The sequence below is a fragment of the Bos indicus genome, chromosome 5 (genome assembly GCF_029378745.1).
Source record: "Bos indicus isolate NIAB-ARS_2022 breed Sahiwal x Tharparkar chromosome 5, NIAB-ARS_B.indTharparkar_mat_pri_1.0, whole genome shotgun sequence".
In the NCBI taxonomy this organism is placed as follows: domain Eukaryota; kingdom Metazoa; phylum Chordata; class Mammalia; order Artiodactyla; family Bovidae; genus Bos; species Bos indicus.
Window position 1 is genome coordinate 2305124 of NC_091764.1, and position 26843 is coordinate 2331966.

Genomic DNA, 26843 nt, shown 5'->3' on the forward strand with positions numbered 1-26843 from the left:
GGTTATTGAGTAAGTATGCAGAAGGTTTAGAATTTGATTGAATACAATGCAGCCCATTTTGTGCTTCATCTTAGCATTTCCTCTTAACTGTGTCACATCTTGGATAATATGGGACATGACATGTTCAGCCTGGATGTTACAAACGAAACATAAGTCAACTGAAGGGTGTAGTCATTGAAGAGACTCACAGTTTAAGGCACTTTCTTTGTGTTAATCATGTTTGGGAATATATCAGTTCATACAAACATGTGCAGGGGGTTATTTGGGGTTATGAGAGCCTTAGAAAGTGATCCAAAATAGTCTTGTACAGATATAATTGCTCTTTTAGTTACTGCATTGACTGCTGCTGCTGCTGCTGCTGCTCCTAAGTCACTTCAGTTGTGTCCGACTCTGTGCGACCCCATAGACAGCAGCCCACCAGGCTCCCCCATCCCTGGGATTCTCCAGGCAAGAACACTGGAGTGGGTTGCCATTGCCTTCTCCAATGGATGAAAGTGAAAATGGGGAGGGAGGAGGGAGGAGGGTTCAGGATGGATTTTCTTTTAAAAATTTAGAAAAAAATAATTAAAAAAAAAAAAAAAAAAGAGACACAGTGACAAACTATAGGTATAGCAAGAAAATGGATACCAGATTGGTGAAGTAACTGGAAACAATGTCTTATTGTAATAATACTATCTTACATTCCTTTAACAGCTTATAATTTTCAGAGGATTTGATCTCTAAAACAATACTTTGAGGTCAGCTGAAAAAAAAAAAAAAAGAAAAAAGAAAGTGAAAAGTGAAAGTGAAGTCGCTCAGTCGTGTCCGATTCTTAGCGACCCCATGGACTGCAGCCCACCAGGCTCCTCTGTCCATGGGATTTTCCAGGCAAGAGTACTGGAGTGGGGTGCCATTGCCTTCTCCGACTGCATTGACTAAGGTATCTTAAAGTGTTTGTCACTTGGCAGTGGATGAAATGTGGTTAATGGTTAAAAGAAATAAGAACATTAGGACAGTTTTGGTTACTGTAAGGCTTATGTGAAATTACAGAATAATATTGTATGCTTTGGCCACCTGATGTGAAGAGCCAACTTACTAGAAAAGACCCTGATGCTGGGAAAGATTGAGGGCAGGAAGAGAAGGGGGTGACAGAGGATGAGATGTTTGGATAGCATCACTGACTCAATGGACATGATTTTGAGCATACTCTAGGAGATAGTGAAAGACAGGGAAGCCTGGGGTGCTCCAGTCCATGGGGTTGCAAGGAATCAGACATGAATTAGCGACTGAACAACTACAGAGATCTGCTCAGATAACTGTGTTTGTGTATCACTTTCTGTAAAAAGTTATGTGAACGAATACAGAAGTAAAATTTTTAGTGCAGTGCTTGTTTCATTGTAAGCATTAATGCTTATAATGGTAATTATTTCTAAAATTATTATTTAATGCCTATTTAATGTATGTGTGTTTACATAAGTTTGACTTTAAGTCAAACTTAAAGTGGGACTGCTTTAACAACCTGCACATAAAAATGATTATCAACAACTTAGGCATGTGTATTTAAACATGAGATTTTGAAATGTTGATTTTTAAGGAATATTATATAGAAGTAACACTTATTTTCACTACATCTTTAGTTTTATTACATTTATTGTATAATTTAGATATCTACAGAAGGTTAATTTTAATCAGCTAAATAATGAATAATATTTCACAAGTATATCTAGCTAACTTTTAACTGAGTAAATCTTAGAATAATTTTGGACATTTTAGAACTTTATAAAAGTATGTTGAAATATAAAATTACAGAATACAATTCTTTTAATATTTAAGACACTTGGAATCCAAATAATTTCTAATGTTTACAAATATGAGATTGTGTTATGTGTCTATAAAAGATGTTAATTGCAAAGTCACAGAGATACAATATCACATAAATAAAACCTGAAGAATATCTTCCTCCAATATGCTTGTTTTTCTTACTTGAATTTTTGATTACATTCCTATCCTTTACTTTGTCCTGATTTGAGTAAGTCATGAAAAACAAGAGTGAAGAGCCTAAATATGCACTGCTAGTTATGGCTCTGTCCCTTTTTCTAGTCTTCTGTAAGCAGGAGGTTCGGATTAGTAATGGCTCATGTGGTGTTTTGTTCAACCTATGGAGTCTTGAACGTGTTTATCTTATGGTAGTATAGATTTCCAAAGATATAAAATATGAATATATGCACGAATGCTCAGATTAGATCAGTCGCTCAGTCGTGTCTGACTCTTTGTGACCCCATGAATCGCAGCACGCCAGGCCTCCCTGTCCATCACCAACTCCCGGAGTTCACCCAGACTCAAGTCCATCGAGTCAGTGATGCCATCCAGCCATCCCATCCTCTGTCGTCCCCTTCTTCTCCTGCCCCCAATCCCTCCCAGCATCAGAGTCTTTTCCAATGAGTCAACTCTTCGCATGAGGTGGCCAAAGTACTGGAGTTTCAGCTTCAGCATCATTCCTTCCAAAGAAATCCCAGGGCTGATCTCCTTCAGAATGGACTGGTTGGATCTCCTTGCAGTCCAAGGGACTCTCAAGAGTCTTCTCCAACACCACAGTTCCAAAGCATCAATTCTTCGGCACTCAGCCTTCTTCACAGTCCAACTCTCACATCCATACATGACCACAGGAAAAACCATAGCCTTGACTAGACGGACCTTTGTTGACAAAGTAATGTCTCTGCTTTTGAATATGCTATCTAGGTTGGTCATAACTTTCCTTCCAAGGAGTAAGCGTCTTTTAATTTCATGGCTGCAGTCACCATCTAAAGTAATTTTGGAGTCCCCCAAAATAAAGTCTGACACTATTTCCACTGTTTCCCCATCTATTTCCCATGAAGTGGTGGAACCGGATGCCATGATCTTCGTTTTCTGAATGTTGAGCTTTAAGCCAACTTTTTCACTCTCCACTTTCACCTTCATCAAGAGGCTTTTTAGTTCCTCTTCACTTTCTGCCATAAGGGTGGTGTCATCTGCATATCTGAGGTTATTGATATTTCTCCCGGCAATCTTGATTCCAGCTTGTGTTTCTTCCAGTCCAGCATTTCTCATGATGTACTCTGCATATAAGTTAAATAAACAAGGTGACAATATACAGCCTTGATGTACTCCTTTTCCTATTTGGAATCAGTCTATTGTTCCATGTCCAGTTCTAACTGTTGCTTCCTGACTTGCATACAGGTTTCTCAAGAGGCAGATCAGGTGGTCTGGTATTCCAGTCTCTTTCAGAATTTTCCACAGTTGATTGTGATCCACATAGTCAAAGGCTTTGGCATAGTCAATAAAGCAGAAATAGATGTTTTTCTGGAACTCTCTTGCTTTTTTGATGATCCAGCAGATGTTGGCAATTTGATCTCTGGTTCCTCTTCCTTTTCTAAAACCAACTTGAACATCAGGAAGTTCACAGTTCACATATTGCTGAACACTGGCTTGGAGAATTTTGAGCATTACTTTACCAGCGTGTGAGATGAGTGCAATTGTGCGGTAGTTTGAGCATTCTTTTGCATTGCCTTTCTTTGGGATTGGAATGAAAACTGACCTTTTCCAATCCTGTGGCCACTGCTGAGTTTTCCAAATTTGCTGGCATATTGAGTGAAGCACTCTCACAGCATCATCTTTCAGGATTTGGAATAGCTCAACTGGAATTCTATCACCTCCACTAGCTTTGTTCGTAGTGATGCTTTCTAAGGCCCACTTGACTTCACATTCCAGGATGTCTGGCTCTAGGTGAGTGATCACACCATCGTGATTATCTGGGTCATGAAGATCTTTTTTTGTACAGTTCTTCTGTGTATTCTTGCCATCTCTTCTTTATATCTTCTGCTTCTGTTAGGTCCATACCATTTCTGTCCTTTATCGAGCCCCTCTTTGCATGAAATGTTCCTTCAGTATCTCTGATTTTCTTGAAGAGATCTCTAGTCTTTCCCAGTCTGTTGTTTTCCTCTATTTCTTTGCAATGATCGCTAAAGAAGGCTTTCTTATCTCTTCTTGTTATTCTTTGGAACTCTGCATTCAGATGTTTATATCTTTTCTTTTCTCCTTTGCTTTTTGCTTCTCTTCTTTTCACAGCTATTTGTAGGGCCGCCCCAGACAGCCATTTTGCTTTTTTTCATTTCTTTTCCATGGGGATGGTCTTGATCCCTGTCTCCTGTACAATGTCATGAACCTCATTCCATAGTTCATCAGGCACTCTATCTATCAGATCTAGGCCCTTAAATCTATTTCTCACTTCCACCGTATAATCATTTACACTAATCATTTACAATAATCATTTGATTTAGGTCATACCTGAATGGTCTAGTGGTTTTCCCTACTTTCTTCACTTTAAGTCTGAAATTGGCAATAAGGAGTTCATGGTCTGAGCCACAGTCAGCTCCTGGTCTTGTTTTTGCTGACTGTATAGAGCTTCTCCATCTTTGGCTGCAAAGAATATAATCAATCTGATTTCGATGTTGACCATCTGGTGATGTCCATGTATAGAGTCTTCTCTTGTGTTGTTCGAAGAGGGTGTTTGTTATGACCAGTGCATTTTCTTGGAAAAACTCTTTTAGTCTTTGCCCTGCTTCATTGTATACTCCAAGGCCAAATTTGTCTGTTTCTCCAGGTGTTTCTTGACTTCCTACTTTTGCATTCCAGTCCCCTATAATGAAAAGGACATCTTTTTTGGGTGTTAGTTCTAAAAGGTCTTGTAGGTCTTCATAGAACCATTCAACTTCAGCTTCTTCAGCATTACTGGTTGGGGCATAGACTTGGATTACTGTGATATTGAATGGTTTGCCTTGGAAATGAACAGAGATCATTCTGTCGTTTTTGAGATTGCATCCAAGTACTGCATTTCAGACTCTTTTGTTGACCATGATGGCTACTCCATTTCTTCTGAGGGATTCCTGCCTGCAGTAGTAGATATAATGGTCATCTGAGTTAAATTCACCCATTCCAGTCCATTTCAGTTTGCTGATTCCTAGAATGTCGACATTCAGTCTTGCCATCTCTTGTTTGACCATTTCCAATTTGCCTTGATTCATGGACCTGACATTCCAGGTTCCTATGCAATATCGCTCTTTACAGCATCGAACCTTGCTTCTATCACCAGACACATCCACAGCTGGGTATTCTTTTTGCTTTGGCTCCATCCCTTCATTCTTTCTGGAGTTATTTCTCAGTCGTGTCCAACTCTGTAACCCCATGTATGGTAGCCTACCAGGCTCCTCTGTCCATGGAACTTCCCCATCAAAAATACTGGAGTGGGTTGCCATTTCCTACTCCAGGGGCTTTTCCTGACCTATGGGTCAAACCCACGTCTACTGTGGTTCCTTCATTGCCAGGCAGATTCTTAACCACTATGCTACATGGTAGTACAGATTTCCAAAGACACAAAATATGAATGACATAGCTTCTTTCTTCTGTTTATGATGGATTACCGGCAATGGAGTCAGCATGGTCATAGACACTGAAAGCACTTTCACCCAAACTTTCACTCTATTGTCTGCTCCCATAGAACTTTCACTTCAGTTCAGTCACTCAATCATGTCCGACTCTTTGTGACCCCATGAACCACAGCATGCCAGGCCTCCCTGTCCATCACCAACTCCCAGAGTCCACCCAAACCCATGTCCATCGAGTCGGTGATGCCATCCAGCCATCTCATCCTCTGTTGTCCCCTTCTCCTCCTGCGCTCAATCTTTGCCAGCATCAAGGGCTTTTCAAATGAGTCAGCTCTTCGCATCAGGTGGCCAAAATGTTGGAGTTTCAGCTTCAACATCAGCCCTTCCAATGAACACCCAGGACTGATCTCCTTTAGAATGGACTGGTTGGATCTCCTTGCAGTCCAAGGGACTCTCAAGAGTCTTCTCCAACACCACAGTTCAAAAGCATCAATTCTTCAGTGCTCAGCTTTCTTTATAGTCCAACTCTCACATCCATACATGACCACTGGAAAAATCATAGCCTTGACTAAAGGGACCTTTGTTGGCAAAGTAATGTCTCTGCTTTTGAATATGCTATCTAGGTTGGTCATAACTTTCCTTCCAAGAGTAAGTGTATTTTAATTTCATGGCTGCAATCACCATCTGCAGTGATTTTGGAGCCCAGAAAAATAGAGTCAACCACTGTTTCCACTGTTTCCTCATCTATTTCCCATGAAGTGATGAGACCGGATGCCATGATCTTCATTTTCTGAATGTTGAGCTTTAAGCCAACTTTTTCACTCTCCTCTTTCACCTTTATCAAGAGGCTTTTTAGTTCCTCTTCACTTTCTGCCATAAGGGTGGTGTCATCTGCTTATCTGAGGTTATTGATATTTCTCCTAGCAATCTTGATTCCAGCTTGTGCTTCTTCCAGCCCAGCATTTCTCATGATGTACTCTGCATATAAGTTAAATAAGCAGGGTGACAATATACAGCCTTGACGTACTCCTTTTCCTATTTGGAACCAGTCTGTTGTTCCATGTCCATTTCTAAGTGTTGCTTCCTAACCTGTATATAGGTTTCTCAAGAGACAGGTCAGGTGGTCTGGTGTTCCAATCTCTTTCAGAATTTTCCACAGTTGATTGTGATCCACGTAGTACTTTGCTTGGCTGCTAGTACTTTACCCATCAAATAGCACTAATGTGTGTACATATATCTATTTTCCCCATCGTAAAGGGAGTTTCTTGGAGCTAGGAATTGTGCCCCAAATGCATTTGCTTCCCCAGCTACTGACACGTGAAGGTTGCCTTATACTAAGCCCTCAGTAAACACGAATGGAATTAGATTGTATTGTTCAAATGATTTTTGTCAGATATTCTTGTTCATTTGACACTATGGATTCGAAAAGTGCCTTTATCTATGTTCAAGTGATTATTGTCAACATTAAACCTGGAATAAAACATTGCTTTAAATAAACAAATGAAAACACTGAAAAAGGAAATACTTGTATCTATTTGTTTATCTATATGTGTATCTACATACATATCTAAATATTTATGCTTAGGTCTATATTTATGTCTAAATCTATATTTGATTCATACATTCTGGAATTTGAAAGTAAATACCATGTTTGTTCACCACTGGTCATCACAAAATGGAACTAAATTGTAGATACTTTGTGATCACAGAGATAAAGCCTGTGCCTCATGCTGTTTGTGGGTGATTGTGCAATATGGCCCTATTTTGTTTTGAGTTGCTCCTCCCTCCAGCCCACCTTCCAGTATTCATAGTCATCTCTTTAAATATAAGTCTGATGATGTCGCTTCTTAATTCTAGTTTCCTAACTTGGCATTGAGGATCTTGATTTTGTTCTTGTCTGTCTCTCTGTACTAATCACTGTTCGTTTACCCATTATGCTCCCTGTCTTCTGCCACATAGAGCTCTGGAGCCCCCCAAATAGGCCAGGCTGTTTCAAATCTCCATAACTTTCCCTATATACCAGATTTTTTTTTTCTGTCCAAAATGCCCTTTTCTACTATATTCTGGAAAACTCCAATCATCCTTAAAGATTCAACTCAAATTATCAGTTCAGAAGCTTTCCTTCCTTCTTCCAGGCAGACCAAATGATACCTTCTCTGTGAGGTCACATCATATTCTGAACCTATTTCCATTTGTATATATAGTAGGTGCTATTAATATTTGTTTCATCTTTGTCTCTCATTCTACTAGTATAGAATCTCTGAAGTTGGATTCGTGTCTTTCTTTTTATGCTCAGAACCGAGTATACCACATGGGATATGGCAGGTGCTCAACAAATATTTGTAGAACAAATCATCTTATTCAGTCTTCACAACCATAGTGATAGTGAAGTTGCTCAGTCGTGTCTGACTCTTTGCGACCACATGGACAGTAGCCAACCAAGCTCCTCCGTCCATGGGATTTTCCAGGCAAGAATACTGGAGTGGGTTTCCATTTCCTTCTCCAGGGGATCTTCCCGACCCAGGGATCGAGCCCGGGTCTCCTGCATTGTAGGCAGACGCTTTACAGTCTGAGCCACCACCATACATGTTTACAAATGAGTGTCCTGAGGTCTGAAAAGACTGAGTAACTTGCTTGTGGCCAGACAGTTAAGTGAACGGCAGATATTTTTTTTTCAGTCTAGGACTCTGTCATCAACTTTCTAGCAGTGTTCTCATCTTTTCTCCCAGGAATAATGAAAGAGCCATTTATTTCAGATCTATCCTCCTAGATATGTGAAATCTAAAAAACGGTACAAATAAACTTATTCACAGAACCGAGTCATAGAGACAAAACAAAGTTATGGCTACCAGGAGGTAAGGGGGGGATAAAATGGGAGACTAGGACTGACACATACATACATTTAAAATAAGTAACTAGGAAAGACCTACCATGCAGTGCAAGGAACTCAGTACTCTGTAATGACACATATAGGAAAAGAATCTAAAAAGATTATACCTAACTAATTCACTTTGCTGTGTAGCAGAAACTAACACAACATTTCAAATCATTAAAAAAATAAGCATTAAAATCATTTTAATAAAGATTAAATTAAAAAAATAAAATTGAGTCCTGTGACTGCTCTGATGTAACCCATGTCTGCCTGGAGAATTTTTTCCCACTCTTTTTTGCCTATAAGCACCTCGCCACATCTTGAATTGGCTCTCATCTCTTTGTCTATTTTGATATAGCTGACTTTCTTTGATTTCAATTCAGATTATTTGATTTTTTTTTCTTTCCTTTCTGATGATGAGTCAAAATGTCTGTCTGGTATTGCTCTTCACTAAAATTAGTCAGCCTTTCTTCATAAGCACTTCCCACCATCACCATGACTATAACTAGATCAGGCATATTCAGATCTTGACATGTTCAGGCAGAAGCCTTGATTTGGGGATATCAAGGAATTAATTTTTTCAAGTGTATCTGTGATGATAAGAATTCTTAATAACTCATTTCACATATACTACTAAATATCAGTATATGAAATGTTAGTAAGAAGAAATTTTTAAAAGAGTTGGTTCTTTCTGAGACTTTATTTACATTTTTTAATACAGATTGCTATTTATTGCAAAAAGTTGTTAGGACTTGCCCTGTGTCTTAGACCTGGGCTGTTACTTTGAATTGCCTGTGCCACATTGCTTTCTAAAGGTTCACTGGCACACTCCTGGCAGCATGTCGAAAACTGATCTTTTTAGCTTGCCCTCCAAACCACACTTTATCCACTCCTTCACTTCTGTCAGTCACATGCCCCCGACCTTTATTCTGTCAATCTAAAATCTTTTAAAAATCCATCAAATCATTCTGTATAGTTATTCACTGGGACTTCCTCTTTACCCCCTAGGGACCAAGGCTTCAGTGTCACTTGATCATTCATTCAAAGTCTCTCTCAGATTCAAAAGTCCTTCAGTAACACCTACTCTAATACATCATCACATATCCCTCAGTACAATAACCAATTCCTGCCTCTCATTTCTACATATATCAGCCATTCTGTATACCTCAGATAAGCTAATTTTCCTGAGACACTGCTTTTATTATGTCACTATGTCTGCTACTGCCTATTTATTAAGACCAAACCTTCAACCCCATATCTTAGGATTCAAACGGACTGGCTTTTTCCCCCCCGTTTCCTCTACCTAGATTTGCCCTTTTAAGTTGCTTTCCCCATTCATCTGAGTAGACTTTCATCCTTCAACAGCCCACTTTAATGTCACCTCCTCTGTGAAGCCTTTTCTGAACTAATTAATCATTTCATATTTCATGTTTTATAACACCCATCATATTATAATGCAGTTAGCTGTTTATCTTTCTCTTGTATTTTCTCTTCTGGTTTTGAGTTCTTTAAGGTTGAGGATGAAATGTTAGTCATGTATTTATTCCCAAAACACAGTTCAGTATCTGGCATTGTGTAGGAATTTAACATATTTGTTAAATGAATGTATGAATAAAATAATAATGACATTCTTTTCCATGTGTTATTCTCAACTCTGTGCATTCGTTCACATTTTACTTTTCTGAAAAGGCTTTTACACTGTTCTCCAAAAATTCAAATGCAATATATTTTTGAAAATAGCTCAGCACAAATTGATACACATATTCAGTATTATTGGGACTGTTTAAGTTTAGGCATGTATGTAACATCTCTAAGAAGTGTCTGTATCAGAATGGTAGGATTTATTATTATTGCTAACAATAAACTTCTTGTTAACAGATTTTAAAGTTCTCCATTTTGCCTATTGTTCTGCATTTTAAAAGTTGTAGAATGGGCTATCACAGTGTCCTTAAAATATCGAGTAAAATAAAAACTATTGACTATACATTTTGAATATATTTTTCCCTGCACACAAACACACACACATGCACACAACTTTAAAGTTACTTCAAGGATCATATTCACTTCTACATTTTCCATTAAGCTTTCCATCAATAATTATACTTCACTGTGTTTTTGTCTCAAAAAATTTTTTTAATATAAATTTATTTGTTTTAATTGGAGGCTAATTACTTTACAATATTGCATTGGTTTTGCCATACATCAACATGAATCCACCACAGGTGTACACGTGTTCCCCATCCTGAACCCCCCTCCCACCTCCCTCCCCATACCATCCCTCTGGGTCATCCCAGTGCACTAGCCCCGAGCATCCTGTATCCTGCATTGAACCTGGACTGGCAGTTCGTTTCATATATGATATTATACATGTTTCAGTGCCATTCTCCCAAATCATCCCACCCTCTCCCTCTCCCACAGAGTCCAAAAGAATGTCTCAAAATTTTTTAGCATTTCTAGTCTATGAGAGAAAACTATTATTTCATTCACTGTGGCTAACTTTTGTTTGTTCTTTTATTTCACATAAAACCCAGGATTTCTTTTGCTTTATTTTTAAACTTTCACAGTCTCACATCAACAGTAAGCAATTGACTGTTATTAGGAATTTTTGCTATAGCTGTTTTTGTCATTGATAAGAGGGTAAAGGAGGGAAGGCTCTTGCCAGGGACTGACAAAGTAAAAATATTTCTTATTTTATAGTGACATGGATCTTTTATACAAAAAGTAGCACCTTCTCTCTTGGAAGCTCTTTGTAGTTTTGTTAAATTGCATTTGCAATTTTCCGTTTTCCTTTTAGAAATTTTTCCTTTTTCCCCCTCAAGTTATTCTCTCTTTGAGCTTTGTGAATGTCTTTTGCCAGGATTTTCTTTTTTCCTTTTTTTCTTCTTTCTCTTTTAATCTCTTTTCAGTTCAGTTTAGCTGCTCAGTTGTGTCCAACTCTTTGAGACCCCTGAACTTCCTTTGTTTGCCCATCTATTTGCCATGAAGTGATGGGACCAGATGCCATGATCTTAGTTTTTTGAATGTTGAGTTTTAAACCAACTTTTTTACTCCTCTTTCATTTTCATCAAGAGGCTCTTGAGTTCTTCACTCTCTGCCTTAAGGGTGGTGTCTTCTGCATATCTGAGGTTATAGATATTTCTCCCAGCAATCTTGATTCCAGATTAAATAAATTAAGATTAAAATCTTAATCTCTTTTAATGCCCCCTTTCTCAGTCAGTGTCATTCTCTCCAAAAATGTAGAGATGAATTTTTTGCTAATGACTCAATACTGCTCAATTTAAACCCTCCCTTTTGCAATTCCACTGACCAAAGATTTGTTTTTATTTTTCTCCAGAAGCATGAAGTAATATATCATCATTATTATATAAATATATAAGTATAGTTTCAATTCAGTTCAGTTCAGTTGCTCAGTCGTGTCTGGCTCTGCGACCCCATGGACCGCAGCACGCCAGGCCTCCCTGTCCATTACCAACTCCCTGAGTTCACTCAAACTCATGTCCATTGAGTCGGTGATGCCATCCAACCATCTTGTCCTCTGTCGTCCCCTTCTCCTCTCGCCTTCAATCTTTCTCAACAACAGGGTCAGGTGGCCAAAGTATTGGAGCATCAGTCTTGGAGTATTGGAGCAAAGTATCCAGCATCAGTCTTTCCAATGAATATTCAGGACTGACTTCCTTTAGGATGGACTGGTTGGATCTCCATTTTTGAAAGTTATCTCGGATTTAATTTTTATAATTACATGGTCATTTACTTTTAACAAATATGGTCATTTAACAAAATGTCATTTCCAGCAAACCAAGTTATGTTTGCTAAATTTTGATATTGACTAATATGTATTTATTGTTTCTAAATGTTAAAAATTAAGGTTAACATAAATCATTCTGGTTAAGGTTTTCATTTTGCACTGGTTTTTTTGATAAGATGTTTGAGTGATGTAAAGGAGCAATAATTATTATTTGAAGAGTTGTGTATTATTTGATCTTCAGAATGGACATCACATCTTCAGTTGGTAGTTTTTATAAATAAAAATGTTCAGTTGTCAAATTGAAGTATCATTATATATTCCATAATTCCTCATTAATACCAGTATCAAATAGCTTTAATGTACATTTTAAAATTAAATGAACAACAAGATTGCCTATCTGCTTTTTGGAAATATATGAATTTCTCTTATCCTCTAAATCTACGCCATTTGTCTGAGATCTTGTCTTTGCTTTCTGTGGACTTAAAATGGGCAATGTAAATGCCAGTTTTTTAATTCGAATTTTTAAATCACAAGGTCCAATTTCACTTTCTTCAGTTCATGTTGAATTAGGAACTCAGTTTAAGAAGAAATACAGTATTTTTTTGTGTAATACTTGTCACTTAATTCATTATGTTTGTTTTTTTTATTATAAGGTCTCTTAGGGTCTGAAGTATTCTTCCGGGAGTCAGAGTGACTTTTGGTTCAGTCACTGTAACACAGCCCTTTTGGATGGAGAACTGATTTGAAATTCTTAGATGAAAAATAAGGACCAAAGAAATTAAATATAAAGTCCACAGACTATAAAAATAAGCTATTAGAAAATAAACCTTACAGTAATACTTGGATGACTAGTTAACTTGATTAAACATACTAAATTATTGAGCAAGTAAGTGATGATGAACAAAAATGTTGTTTTTAAAGCCAGATTTAAATTAATATGCTTATTAATATGCTTATGCTTATTAACACATATGCTTAGTTAACCATTCTTTTCTTAGTATATGTATTGTCCATTTCCAATTTTTAAAATCCAGAATTGGTGTAGTCTCAGCTTGAAATTACAGCTTACTCAGAAATCAAGCAATTTATCTGCTGGCCCAAAATTTGGAGGCTCCAGGAATGAGTTCAGAATTAGCTAGAGCAATTAAAGCGCTGCAGTCTTTAATCTCTGTAATGATACTCCTCAGGTCCCAACTATCCAGGGGCTATTTAGCTCTCATTATCTCTTGCAACTTCTTTTTTCTCTCCTCCTCCCTCAATGAAGGCAGTAGGCTAGGCGGACTGATAACTGCCGGCATTTTTGTTAACAGAACCCAAGCTGTTTCTTTAAAGCAGACTTCTTTTTTTTTGGGGGGGGGGGGTGTTAGTTTTTTTTTTAATATAAATTTATTTATTTTAATTGGAGGCTAATTACTTTACCATATTGTATAAACAACAGAGAAGCACTTTTTTTTTTTACAGTTTATTTCTAACATAGCAAGTCAGCTTTTATTAAAGCAAATACTGATGTCTCAGCAATGTACAGAGGTCTCACGATTTTGTCTACTTTCACAAGTTTTATGGTAATGAATTGTTAATACCTATTGCTCTCTACTTTCTGAATTCACGTATCACATCCAGAGACATTACAGTTTGTTGTCAATAATGCCTCATTGTTTGTGGTGGTCTCTGAAGTTCGTTTAGAGAATAAGTGTTTGCATGTGTGTATTAGAGGGAGAATAAGTGAAACAGAGAGTGGAGGTAGGAACAGAAAGAGAATGGGTTGTTGAATGGACTGGAAAGAACAAATAGTGCTGGAATTCTGAGATTTAGTTATTATTCTTGTATTGAATGAACTTTAAAAAGGTTATTTGGGACTGGAATTTTAGATTTGACCCTGCAGAACATATGAACATGCTGTGTATGCTTAATCATTCAGTCATGTCCAACTCTTTGTGACCCCATAGACTGTAGTCCACCAGGTACCTCTGTCCATGGGGATTCTCCAGGCAAGAATACTGGAGTGGGTTGCCTTGCCCTCCTCCAGGGGATCTTCCCAACCCAGGGGTTGAATCCAGGTCTCCCTACCATCTGAGCCACCAGGGCAGCCCATAGGCAAGCTGAGTCAGTGTCATTTATGTGCCCACTCTCAAATTTGCTTTAACCACTGTTAAAACACGGAGTCCATTGTTTCTATCTATTTAGGGCCTATTGTAGCTCATTGGTATTGTTTCATGTTGTGCTCAAATCGGCCACTTTTATTTTAGAGTGACTTAAGAGGCATTTTATTTACTGGTTTCTCTATAGTTAAATCTTACCTAGTAGGCTGATGAGCATCATCAATTCAGCAACACACTGAACATTCGGTTCATATTGTCACCCATACTCTGTCATAACCACGAATCACCTGTGATGTTCCACCTACTGTATTGCAGGAAAAACAGAGGTTTCTGACGGATGTTCTACATGAAGTGATGCTGCTTGACGGCTTGGCCAGTTCCCATCCAGTATCACAGGAAGTGCTACGGGCAACAGATATTGACAGGGTGTTTGACTGGATCGCATATAAAAAGGTGGGAATAGATAAGATCCAATTGCCAAGTGGGTATTTCACTCTCCTGGCCAAACTCTTTCATGCTAAGATATATATTTTTCTCTTCTTTTTTGGTGAATAGACATGGATTGTGAGAAAATATAGTCACTAGGTTCATGTCATTTTATGAGTTAGGGTTTTGCTTTATAAACCAGTAAAATATGTGCCAAATAATGCATAGAAATATTGGAAGTATTAATGAGATAAATATTTGAAGTCTTGATATGAAGCTGCTGTACAGATGACATTATGTAAATGTCAGGTTTTATTGTTATTAATAACACAGCTGACCTATGTAGTGACAAATTATTTCCCACCTGTGCCCCTAATACTTTTTGATTGGCTGCTACAAATGGGTATAGGCAGTGACATGACATACGTATTTTATAAACATTATTTAAGGATGATTTGGGGAATTAACCATGTTTCCTGGATAATAATAAATAATAAATAAATAATGATAAATAAAATCTTAAAAAATAGGCATTGAATGGCAAAGATTTTGGACCAATGACTAGACATCTGTAGAAATAAGATATATTATGAATTTTTTTTCCATCATTACTTGTGTTAGGATTTTTCTTTATATCTCTATCCTTTAGTTTTTCTAATTTTAACATAAGCAGCTACATTTCAGTGTTAAACACTTGAAGTGGAAATGAAAGTCACTCAGTCATGTCTGACTCTTTGTGACCTCGTGGACTATACAGTCCATGGAATTCTCCAGGCCAGAATACTGGAGTAAGTGGCCTTTTCCTTCTCCAGGCGATCTTCCCAACCCAGGGATTGAACCTAGGTCTCCCATTTTGCAGGTGGATTCTTTACCAGCTGAGCCACAAGGGAAGCCCGTTAAAAACTTAACAGCCACTTGATACTTGTTAAAATAATTTTAAATTTTACTTTGTCTTTGATGTAGATTGGTTTGCATTTATTGGGATTTCTGTATACTTTATTGATTTAATAATGTTTAAGTTTGAAAATAAGTTGCTAATATTTTTTCTGAAAAACAAGTTATTCTCTTTATGACTAGAGATCAAATAATGATTCACCAGAATTCTTTGGTGCACTAATTTGGATATTTGGTTTTACACCCAAGAAATGACTGTATCAATGATTATTAGTTAATATTGTTTGATATAATATGTAAAGATGCAAATTGTGTTAAAAAATATCTTTTTGAAGTCACTGATCATTGCATTGGCTCAAAAAGGATATTTTTGATGCTTTATAAAAATAAGTGAAAGTGTATAACCATATTTAAAGTATGTAGTGTTAATGTATTTATTTTACAAATTAAATAAAGTATATATTAATTTTTATATAAGATATTTTAGGCTAGATTTTGTAAATTTGGATCATTCAGCTATATTGATTCCTAAAATATAATGCAGAAAATTCATTAACTTAGCTGGAGACAATTTGGAGACATGTCTAGTTTTTTCCCACCTAACTACCAATTCCAAAAGAGTATTTGTAAATACCAATTTAAATTCTATATGATAATATTAGGAAAATGTTATTTTGATTAAATATGTTAATAGATGTGCTTTTACATGTAAGTTAACATTTATTCCAGATTTCATATATTTGAGTAATTTTGAATTTAATCAAGAAGGCTAAGACTCAAAACAGTAGGAAAGAAGGAATTCACAATGATTGTTATTTTACCCTCTCTACATTTTGGTGCAAAGGCTTATCAATTTACAAACGTGATCAAGAGCAAACTGAGCCAAGATCCTCAGGACCATCATCAGAAAGGACACTGGCTTATTTGCCTCTAGTCATGTATCTTTATTTTTAATTTTTTTGAGAAATAGCTGATAAATATAATTGTGTATAATTAAAGTGTACAGTGTGATGACTTGATATACATATACATTGTGAAGTGATTACCAAGATCAAGATAATTAGCACATATGTCACCTCACCTAACATTTTTGGGGAGTGGGAAGTGAGGATGCCTAAGATCTATCTCTGCAACTTTCAAGTATATAACGTTGTATTATTAACTGTGGTCACAGTGCTATACATGAGTATTGGAATTTATTCTTCTTACAAGTGAAAATTTGTAGTTTGACTTATATCACCCAATTTCCCCTTTCCCCTAGCCCTTGGAAACCACCATTCTATACTTTGTTTCTATTCAATCGGCTTTTTTTTTTAGATTTTATATATGCTTAACACATAACATATATATTAATATTTGTCTTTCTCTGACTTATTTTACTTAGCATAATGACCTTCAGGTTAATCCATGTCAAAAATGGTAGGATTGCCTTCTTTTTATTACTGAATAAAATTCAATTATATATAATCACATTTTCTTAACCCATTCATCTGTTGAAAGACATTTAGATTGTTTTGATATCTTGGTTATCATAGAACATGCTGAAAGGAACAAAGAAACATGGGTGTGCAGATACCCTCCTGAAGATGCCGGCTTAAATTCCTTTGAATGCATAGGAGTGGGATTGCAAGATCCTATGGTTGTCTGATTTCTGATATCTTTAACCTGCATAGTGTTTTCTGCAATGGCTATAACCAATTTACACTCCCACTAACACTACATAAGCATTCTCTTTTCTTCACATCCTTGTTAGCATGTGTTATCTCTTGCTTTTTTGATAATAGCCATCACAGATATGAAGTGATATCTTGCGGTTTTGATCTGCATTTTGGTGATGATTAATGATGTAGAGCATTTTTTCATATAACTATGGACATTAGTGTGCCTTTGTTGGAAAAATGTCTATTCAGGTCCTTTGCCCATTTTTAAATTCTATTATTATTATTATTTTTTTTTTTGCAATTGAATTGTATGAGTTTTTTATATTTATTTTGGATATTAACCCTTTATCAGATATGTGATTTGCTAATGTTTTCTCTCATTCTTCAGGTTGTCTTTCCAGTTTATTGATTATTTGCTTTGCTGTGCCAAAGCTCTTCCATTTGATGTAGTTCAGTTGGTTTACTTTGACTTTTATTGGTTGTGCTCTTAGTCTCTTATCTGATTAATCATTGCTTAGACCAATATTGGGCTTCCCAGGTGGTACTAGTGGTGAAGAATGTGCCTGCCAATGCAGGAGACAAGAAACGTGGCTTTGACACCTGGGTTAGGAAGATCCCCTGGAGGAGGGCATGGCAACTCACTCCGTATTCTTGCCTGGAGAATTCCATGGACAGAGGAGCCTGGTGGGCTACAGTCCATAGGTCTCAAAGAGTCAAACATGACTGAAGTGACATAGCATGCATGCAAGACCAATGTCAAGCATCTTTCCCTCTATATTTTCTTCTAGGAGTTTTATGCTTTCTCATCTTACATTTAAGTTTGTGACCCATTTCAAGTTCATTTTTTTGAGTGGTGTAAGAGAAGTGTCCAGTTTCCTTCTTATGCATCTAGATGTCCAGTTTTACCAACATCATTCAAAGAAGTTACTAATCTTTCTCCTTTGTGTGTTCTTAGTGCTCTTGTCAAGAATCAGTTCACCACATATTTATGATTCATATCTGGAATCTTTGTTCTGCTCCACTGGTTCCAGGTACCTGTTGCCAGAACTATGCTTCTTTGATTACTGTAGCTTTGTATATGGCTCAAAATCAGGAATGACGATGCTTCCAAGTTTGTTCTTCTTTCTCAGGTTAACTTTTGCTATTTGGGGTCTTTTATGGCTCCATACAAATTTTAGGATAATTTTTGTCTATTTCGGTGAAAAATGGAATTTTATTAGGGACTGTATTGAATTTGTAGATCATTTTCAGTAGTATGGAGATTTTCACAGTATTAATTTTTCAGTCAAAGATCACAGGATATCTTTTCATTTATTTGTGTCTTCTTAGTTACTTTCACCAATATCTCATAGTTCTCAGTGTATAATCTTTTACTTCCTTGGTTCAGTTTATTTATAAGTATTTTATTGGTTTTGATGCTATTCTAAATAGGATTGCTTTCTTAATTTCTCTTTCAGATAGTTCATTGTTAGTGTTTAGGAAAACAGCTAATTTTTATATGTTGACTTTGTATCCTGCAATTCCAGTGAATTCATTCATTCGTTGTAACCATTTGTGTGTGTGTGTGTGTGTGTGTGTGTGTGTGAAGTCTTTAGGGTTTTCAATATAGAATACCATGCCATCTATAAACAGAGATGATTTTACTTCTTCCTTTCTAATTTAAGGCTTTTATCTATTTAATTTTTCCTCATCTAGTTGCTATGACTTGGACTCCCAGTACTGTGTTGAGTAGAAATGGCAAGAGTGGGCATCTTTGTCTTATTCGTGATCTGAGAGGAAAGGCTTTTAGCTTTTCATCATTGAGAGGGGTTGTCTTCATTCTAGTCCTGTGTCATTATGCTTAAGTATCACTGAAAATGCTGTCCTTACTGTGATTTTAATTGATGATAGGATCTATCCATTTTCAATGAAGACTTCTCAAGGAAAACATTTTCTTTGTAATAAGTATATTGAGAAATAATTAACATGCAATAAACTATAATGGGCTTCCCTGGTGGGTCAGAGGTTAAAGGATCTGCCTGCAATGTGGGAGACCTGGGTTCAATCCCTGGGTCGGGAAGATCCCCTGGAGAAGGAAATGGCAACCCACTCCAGTATTCTTGCCTGGAGAATCCCATGGATGGAGGAGCCTGGTGGGCTACACTCCATGGGGTTGCAAAGAGTCAGACACGACTGAGCTACTTCACTTAAAAGGTACAATTTATATGTTCTAACATATGTATACACAGTGAAAATATCACCACAATCAAGATAATGGACTCATTCATCAAAAGTTTCCTCATGCCTCTTTGTAATTCCTCCTCTCATCCCTCCTCACTCTTCCACTGATCAACTTTTCACTGTAGATTAATTTGTAATTTCTAGAGTTTTGTATAAATAGAATTAGGCAATATACACTCTTTTTTTGTCTGCCTTTCTTTCACCCAATATCATGATTTTGAGGTACAATTCATGTTGTAGAATACATGGATGTAATATAATTTGTTCATTCACCGAGATATTTGGGTTTTTCTAGCTTGGATCTGTTACAAATAAAGCTACTATGAATATTTTTGCAGGTCTTTGTATGTGTGCATTTTGTCTCTCTTGGGTGATTACCTGCAATATTTAGATGATGATAGGTATATTTAATGTTTTATGATACTGCTGAACTGTTTTCCAAAGTAGTTGAACCACTGTATCAAGGTAAAGTCTTATCAAAAGTGTACCAGAAGCAACCTAGATGTCCATCAGCAGATGAATAGATAAGAAAGCTGTGGTACATATACACAATGGAGTATTACTCAGCCATTAAAAAGAATACATTTGAATCAGTTCTAATGAGGTGGATGAAACTGGAGCCTATTATACAGAGTGAAGTAAGCCAGAAGGAAAAACATAAATACAGTATACTAACGCATATATATGGAATTTAGAAAGATGGTAACAATAACCCGGTGTACGAGACAGCAAAAGAGACACTGATGTATAGAACAGTCTTATGGACTCTGTGGGAGAGGGAGAGGGTGGGAAGATTTGGGAGAATGGCATTGAAACATGTAAAATATCATGTAAGAAACGAGATGCCAGTCCAGGTTCAATGCACGATACTGGATGCTTGGGGCTAGTGCACTGGGATGACCCAGAGGGATGGTATGGGGAGGGAGGAGGGAGGAGGGTTCAGGATGGGGAACACATATATACCTGTGGTGGATTCATTTTGATATTTGGCAAAACTAATACAATTATGTAAAGCTTAAAAATAAAATAAAATTAGAAAAAAAAAAAAGTGTACCAGAGTTCTACTTCTTCCCAATCTTCACCAACACAAAGTTGACATAATCAGTTTGTTTAATTTTAGATATTGTAATGATATTTCATTGTGATTATTAATTTACATTCCCCTAGTAGCCATCATGGTCAACAAAAAGAGTCGGAAATGCAGTACTTGGATGAGATCTCAAAAATGACAGAATGATCTCTGTTCGTTTCCAAGGCAAACCATTCAATATCACAGTAATCCAAGTCTGTGCCCCAACCAGTAACACTGAAGAAGCTGAAGTTGAATGGTTCTATGAAGACCTACAAGACCTTTCAGAACTAACACCCAAAAAAGATGTCCTTTTCATTATAGGGGACTGGAATGCAAAAGTAGGAGGTCAAGAAACACCTGGAGAAACAGACAAATTTGGCCTTGGAGTATAGAATGAAGCAGGGCAAAGACTAATAGAGTTTTGCCAAGAAAATGCACTGGTCATAACAAACACCCTCTTCGAACAACACAAGAGAAAACTCTATACATGGACATCACCAGATGGTCAACACCGAAATCAGATTGATTATATTCTTTGCAGCCAAAGATGGAGAAGCTCTATACAGTCAGCAAAAACAAGACCAGGAGCTGACTGTGGCTCAGACCATGAACTCCTTATTGCCAAATTCAGACTGAAATTGAAGAAAGTAGGGAAAACCACTAGATCATTCAGGTATGACCTAAATCAAATCGCTTATGATTATACAGTGGAAGTGAGAAATAGATTTAAGGGCCTAGATCTGATAGAGTGCCTGATGAACTATGGAATGAGGTTCGTGACATTGTACAGGAGACAGGGATCAAGACCATCCCCATGGAAAAGAAATGCAAAAAAGCAAAATGGCTGTCTGGGGAGGCCTTACAAATAGCTATGAAAAGAAGAGAACCAAAAAGCAAAGGAGAAAAGGAAAGATATAAACATCTGAATGCAGAGTTCCAAAGAATAGCAAGAAGAAATAAGAAAGCCTTCTTTAGCGATCAATGCAAAGAAATAGAGGAAAACAACAGAATGGGAAAGACTAGAGATCTCTTCAAGAAAATCAGAGATACTGAAGGAACGTTTCATGCAAAGATGGGCTCGATAAAGGACAGAAATGGTATGGACCTCCTAAAAGAAGCAGAAGATATTAAGAAGAGATGGCAAGAATACACAGAAGAACTGTACAAAAAAGACCTTCACGATCCAGATAATCATGATGGTGTGATCACTGACCTATAGCCAGATATCTTGGAATATGTAGTCAAGTGGGCCTTAGAAAGCATCACCATGAACAAAGCTAGTGGAGGTGATAGAATTCCAGTTGAGCTATTCCAAATCCTGAAAGATGATGCTGTGAGAGTGCTTCACTCAATATGCCAGCAAATTTGGAAAACTCAGCAGTGGCCACAGGACTGGAAAAGGTCAGTTTTCATTCCAATCCCAAAGAAAGGCAATGCCAAAGAATGCTCAAACTACCACACAATTGCACTCATCTCACACGCTGGTAAAGTAATGCTCAAAATTCTCCAAGCCAGTGTTCAGCAATATGTGAACTGTGAACTTCCTGATGTTCAAGTTGGTTTTCGAGAAGGCAGAGGAACCAGAGATCAAACTGCCAACATCCGCTGTATCATGGAAAAAGCAAGAGAGTTCCAGAAAAACATCTATTTCTGCTTTATTGAATATGCCAAAGCCTTTGACAGTGTGGATCACAATAAACTGTGGAAAATTCTGAAAGAGATGGGAATACCAGACCACCTGATCTGCCTCTTGAGAAATCTGTATGCAGGTCAGGAAGCAGCAGTTAGAACTGGACATGGAACAACAGACTGGTTCCAAATAGGAAAAGGAGTACGTCAAGGCTGTATATTGTCACCCTGTTTATTTAACTTATATTCAGAGTACATCATGAGAAATGCTGGACTGGAAGAAACACAAGCTGGAATCAAGATTGCCGGGAGAAATATCAATAACCTCAGATATGCAGATGACACCACCCTTATGGCAGAAAGTGAAGAGGAACTCAAAAGCCTCTTGATGAAGGTGAAAGTGGAGAGTGAAAAAGTTGGCTTAAAGCTCAACATTCAGAAAACGAAGATCATGGCATCCGGTCCCACCACTTCATGGGAAATAGATGGGGAAACAGTGGAAACAGTGTCAGACTTTATTTTTTGGGGCTCCAAAATCAGTACAGATGGTGACTGCAGCCATGAAATTAAAAGATGCTTACTCCTTGGAAGGAAAGTTATGACCAACCTAGATAGCATATTCAAAAGCAGAGACATTACTTTGCCGACAAAGGTTCGTCTAGTCAAGACTATAGTTTTTCCTGTGGTCATGTATGGATGTGAGAGTTGGACTGTGAAGAAGGCTGATTGCTGAAGTATTGATGCTTTTGAACTGTGGTGTTGGAGAAGACTCTTGAGAGTCCCTTGGACTGCAAGGAGATCCAACCAGTCCATTCTGAAGGAGATCAGCCCTGGGATTTCTTTGGAAGGAATGATGCTAAAGCTCAAACACCAGTACTTTGGCCACCTCATGCAAAGAGCTGACTCATTGGAAAAGACTCTGATGCGGACACAGAGTCGGACACAACTGAGCGACTGATCTGATCTGATCTGAATGACTAATGATATTGACTATTTTTTCCTTTGCATATTTTCTTTCATATATCTTCCTTGATGAAGTGTCAGTTCAAATCCTTTGCACATTTTTTTTAGATTGGATTCAATTCAATTCACTTCAGTCACTCAGTCATGTATGACTCTTTGCAACCCCATGGACTGCAGCATACCAGGCTTCCCTGTCCATTGCCGACTCCCAGAGCTTGCTCAAACTCATGTCCATCAAGTCAGTAATGCCATCCAACCATCTCATCCTCTGCTGTCCCCTTCTTCTCCTGGATTGTTTTCTTATTACTGAGTTTTGAGAATTCTTTATATTTTGAATATAGGTTATCATATACCTGATGTAAAATAATAGTTTTCCTAATTTGTGACTTTCTCTTTATTTTCATAGCAGTATCTTTCTAAAAGCAAACTGTTTTCATTTTAAGTTCATTTTACCATATTTTTTAATTGATAATGCTGTTGGTGTCATAGGTAAGGAATCTTTGGCTAATTCAAGGCCATGAAGGTTATTCCTTTGTTTTTTCTTAGAGGTTTTATAGTTTTCAGTTTATATTTAGATCTATATTCTATTTTTGAGTCAAGTCAATTTTTGAATATAGTATGAAGTTTGAATTGAATGTTTCCCTTTTTATTGAATATGGATATTCATTTTTTCAGGAATCATTTCTTGAAATGTATTGCCTTTTCACATTTGTTGAAATGTGTGAGCTATCTATGTGTGGGTCTTTTTTCTGGACTGTTTATTTTGTTCTATTGATATATTTATTTATCTTGGTGCCAGTACTACATAATCTTGATGACTGTAGTTTTTAATAAGCAGTGAAATTATTGTTAGTCCTCCAATTTTGTCCTTCTTTTTAAAAGTTCTGTAGGTTATTCTTGATTTCTTGAATTTGTATATGAATTTTAGAATGTTTTGACATTTCTTTTAAATTCTGCTATAATTACAGGGATTGCACTGTATTTATATAATAATTTGGGAGCATTGACACCTTAACAGTATTGAGTGACCCATGAATGGCATACACTTTTCCACTAATTTAGGGCCTTTGTATTTTCTCTCAGTAAGATACTTTTTGGCTCATTTTACGTAATATATTTGTTTTATTGGCATAAAGATTTAAATGTTATATTCTTTTATTATTCTTTTAATATCATATAATATCACCTCTTTTATTCCAGATATTGTTAATTTCTATCTATTCTCCTGATTAGTCTAGCTAGAACTTTACACATTTTATTCTGAAAAAAATCTGCTTTTTATTTAATTGATTTCTAGTCTTACTTTCTATGTCATCGATTTCCTCTCTAATTATTTCCTTCTTTTATATACTTTGGATTTAGTCTGTTCTTTTTTCTAGTTTCTTACGGTGCAAACTGAGGTCATTAGTTGGAGGCTTTTGATCTGTTATAGTTCAGGTGTTTATTTTATCAATTTCCTCTTAAAGTTTACTGCTTAGGGCATTCTCCAGCTTTTGAGAGATAGAGGTTTCATTTTCATTCACTTTATAGTATTATTTCCCATTTGATTTAGTAATTTATCCATGGGTTATTTGAAGTTTTTCCAGAAAATTTTCTGTTTTCATTTCTTATGTAATTCTTCTGTGGTCAGGGAAGTATATTCTGTATGACTTGAATCTTCTTAAATTTGTTGAGGCTTATCTTAAGGCCTAGAATTTGGTCTCTGTTGGTAAATGTGCTGTTTGCACTTCAAAAGAATGTGTATCCCACTTTTGGCTGCAATGTTTTATAAATGCCAATTAGGTCAACCTAGCTGATAGAATTGTTCAAGTCCTCTACGTCCTCATTGATTTTCTGTCTACTTGTTCATCATGCTTTTTTGATGGGTGCTCATTGTTTGGATTCACCCACATGATGTCAAATCAAACTTCTAAAAATATAGTAAAAAAACATGGGCCAGGTGCCTGCTGGCGTGTCTGAAAAATAATCTTCAATGTGAATGTGGAAAAACGAAGCTCAGAAAAATCTGGCTGTAATCTTACAGGCTTTGGTTTGCTAATCTTTATATCAAGCCTTCATGTATTTTTAGTGCTTTAGACTAGTTCTCCAGTTTGGCTTCTCTCAGGCTCATTCTATAAGCAAGTTAGTATGTGGGTAATATACAATAACCAACTTAACTCTGTGGATGGAATGGATGTACTGTGTCATTTCAGGATGTGTATGACAGATATTACTGATAATTGAACAGCCAAAAATAACATCAACTGTTAACATGTATCGAATGTGTGTTAACTCTATTCTTTCATTAACTCAGTTAATTCTCATAATCCCCTTGGCTACTGCTAAGTTGCTTCAGTCGTGTCCAACTCTGTGCGACCCCATAGACAGCAGCCCACCAGGCTCCCCCATCCCTGGGATTCTCCAGGCAACTCCACTGGAGTGGGTTGCCATTTCCTTCTTCAATGCATAAAAGTGAAAAGTGAAAGTGAAGTCACTCAGTTGTGTCTGACCCTCAGCGACCTCATGGAGTACAGCCTTCCAGACTCCTCCATCCATAGGATTTTCCAAGCAAGAGTACTGGAGTGGGGTGCCATCACCTTCTCCGATAATCCCCTTTAGGGCTTGTTATTTCCATGATCCTCACTTTAAAGATGAAGATATTGATCATGGTCAATCCAAGGATATGTTTCCCAGGAAATCAGATTCTAGAGCCAATATTCTTAAACACTATCATATTTGATCAATATACTTGGCTGGAGCACTCATTCCAAAGTCATTTGTAAACCCCAAATAATGTTCCAGGCTCTGTGTCCTGAGTGTTAAGGATATTACAGTCAGTAAGACACAAAAGAGGCTCCCCCCATGGCTCAGCAGTAAAGAATCCACCTGCAATGCAGGAACTTCAGGAGATGCTGGTTTGACCCCTGGGTCGGGAAGATCCCCTGGAGGAGGGCATGGCAACCCACTCCAGTATTCTTGCCTGGAGAATCCCATGGACAGAGGAGCTTAGTGGGCTATTGCCCATAGGGTTGCAAATAGTCAAACATAACTGAAGTGACTTAAGCACACATGCATGCTAGACACCAAGGAGGAATAGCAAATAAGTAAGTCAGGGCAGTAATATTTGAGTGTTAACATCAATGTCTCCATTTTAAATGTAGAAACATAACTCAAGTCATCTTAAGCAATAAAAATTTGTTGACTGAATAACTGGAAAGTCTGAGATGTTGTTCAGTTCAGTTCAGTTCAGTCGCTTAGTCATGTCCGACTCTTTGTGACCCCATGAATCATAGCGTACCAGGCCTCCCTGTCCATCACCATCTCCCAGAGTCCACCCAAACTCATGTCCATTGAGTCGGTGATGCCATCCAACCATCTCATCCTCTGTCATCCCCTTCTCCTCCTGCCCTCAATCTTTCCTAGCATCAGGGTCTTTTCAAATTAATCAGCTCTTTGCATCAGGTGGCCAAAGTATTGGAGTTTCAGCTTCAACATCAGTCCTTCCAATGAACACCCAGGACTGATCTCCTTTAGGATGGACTAGTTGGAACTCCTTTCAGTCCAAGGGACTCTCAGGAGTCTTCTACAACACCACAGTTCAAAAGCATCAATTCTTTGGCTCTCAGCTTTCTTTATAATCCAACTCTCACATCCATACATGACCACTGGAAAAACCATAGCCTTGACTAGATGGGCCTTTGTTGACAAAATAATGTCTCTGCTTTTTAATATGCTGTCTAGGTTGGTCATAACTTTCCTTCCAAGGAGTAAGCATCTTTTAATTTCATGGCTGCAGTCACCATCTGCAGTGATTTTGCTGCCCCCCAAAATAAAGTCTCTCACTGTTTCCACTGTTTTCCCATCTATTTGCCATGAAGTGATGG

The 26843-nt window shown here is 37.3% G+C and overlaps 1 protein-coding gene across 2 annotated transcripts in view; it reads left to right on the plus strand.

Annotated features, from left to right (window-relative positions):
• TRHDE (thyrotropin releasing hormone degrading enzyme) overlaps nt 1–26843 on the plus strand; it is a 449137-nt gene that overhangs the window by 255170 nt on the left and 167124 nt on the right. For both annotated transcript variants that reach the window (XM_070788822.1, XM_070788823.1), the window contains exon 6: nt 14431–14568. In XM_070788822.1, the coding sequence (XP_070644923.1) occupies nt 14431–14568 (138 nt within the window). The remainder of the gene's footprint in view (nt 1–14430; nt 14569–26843) is intronic.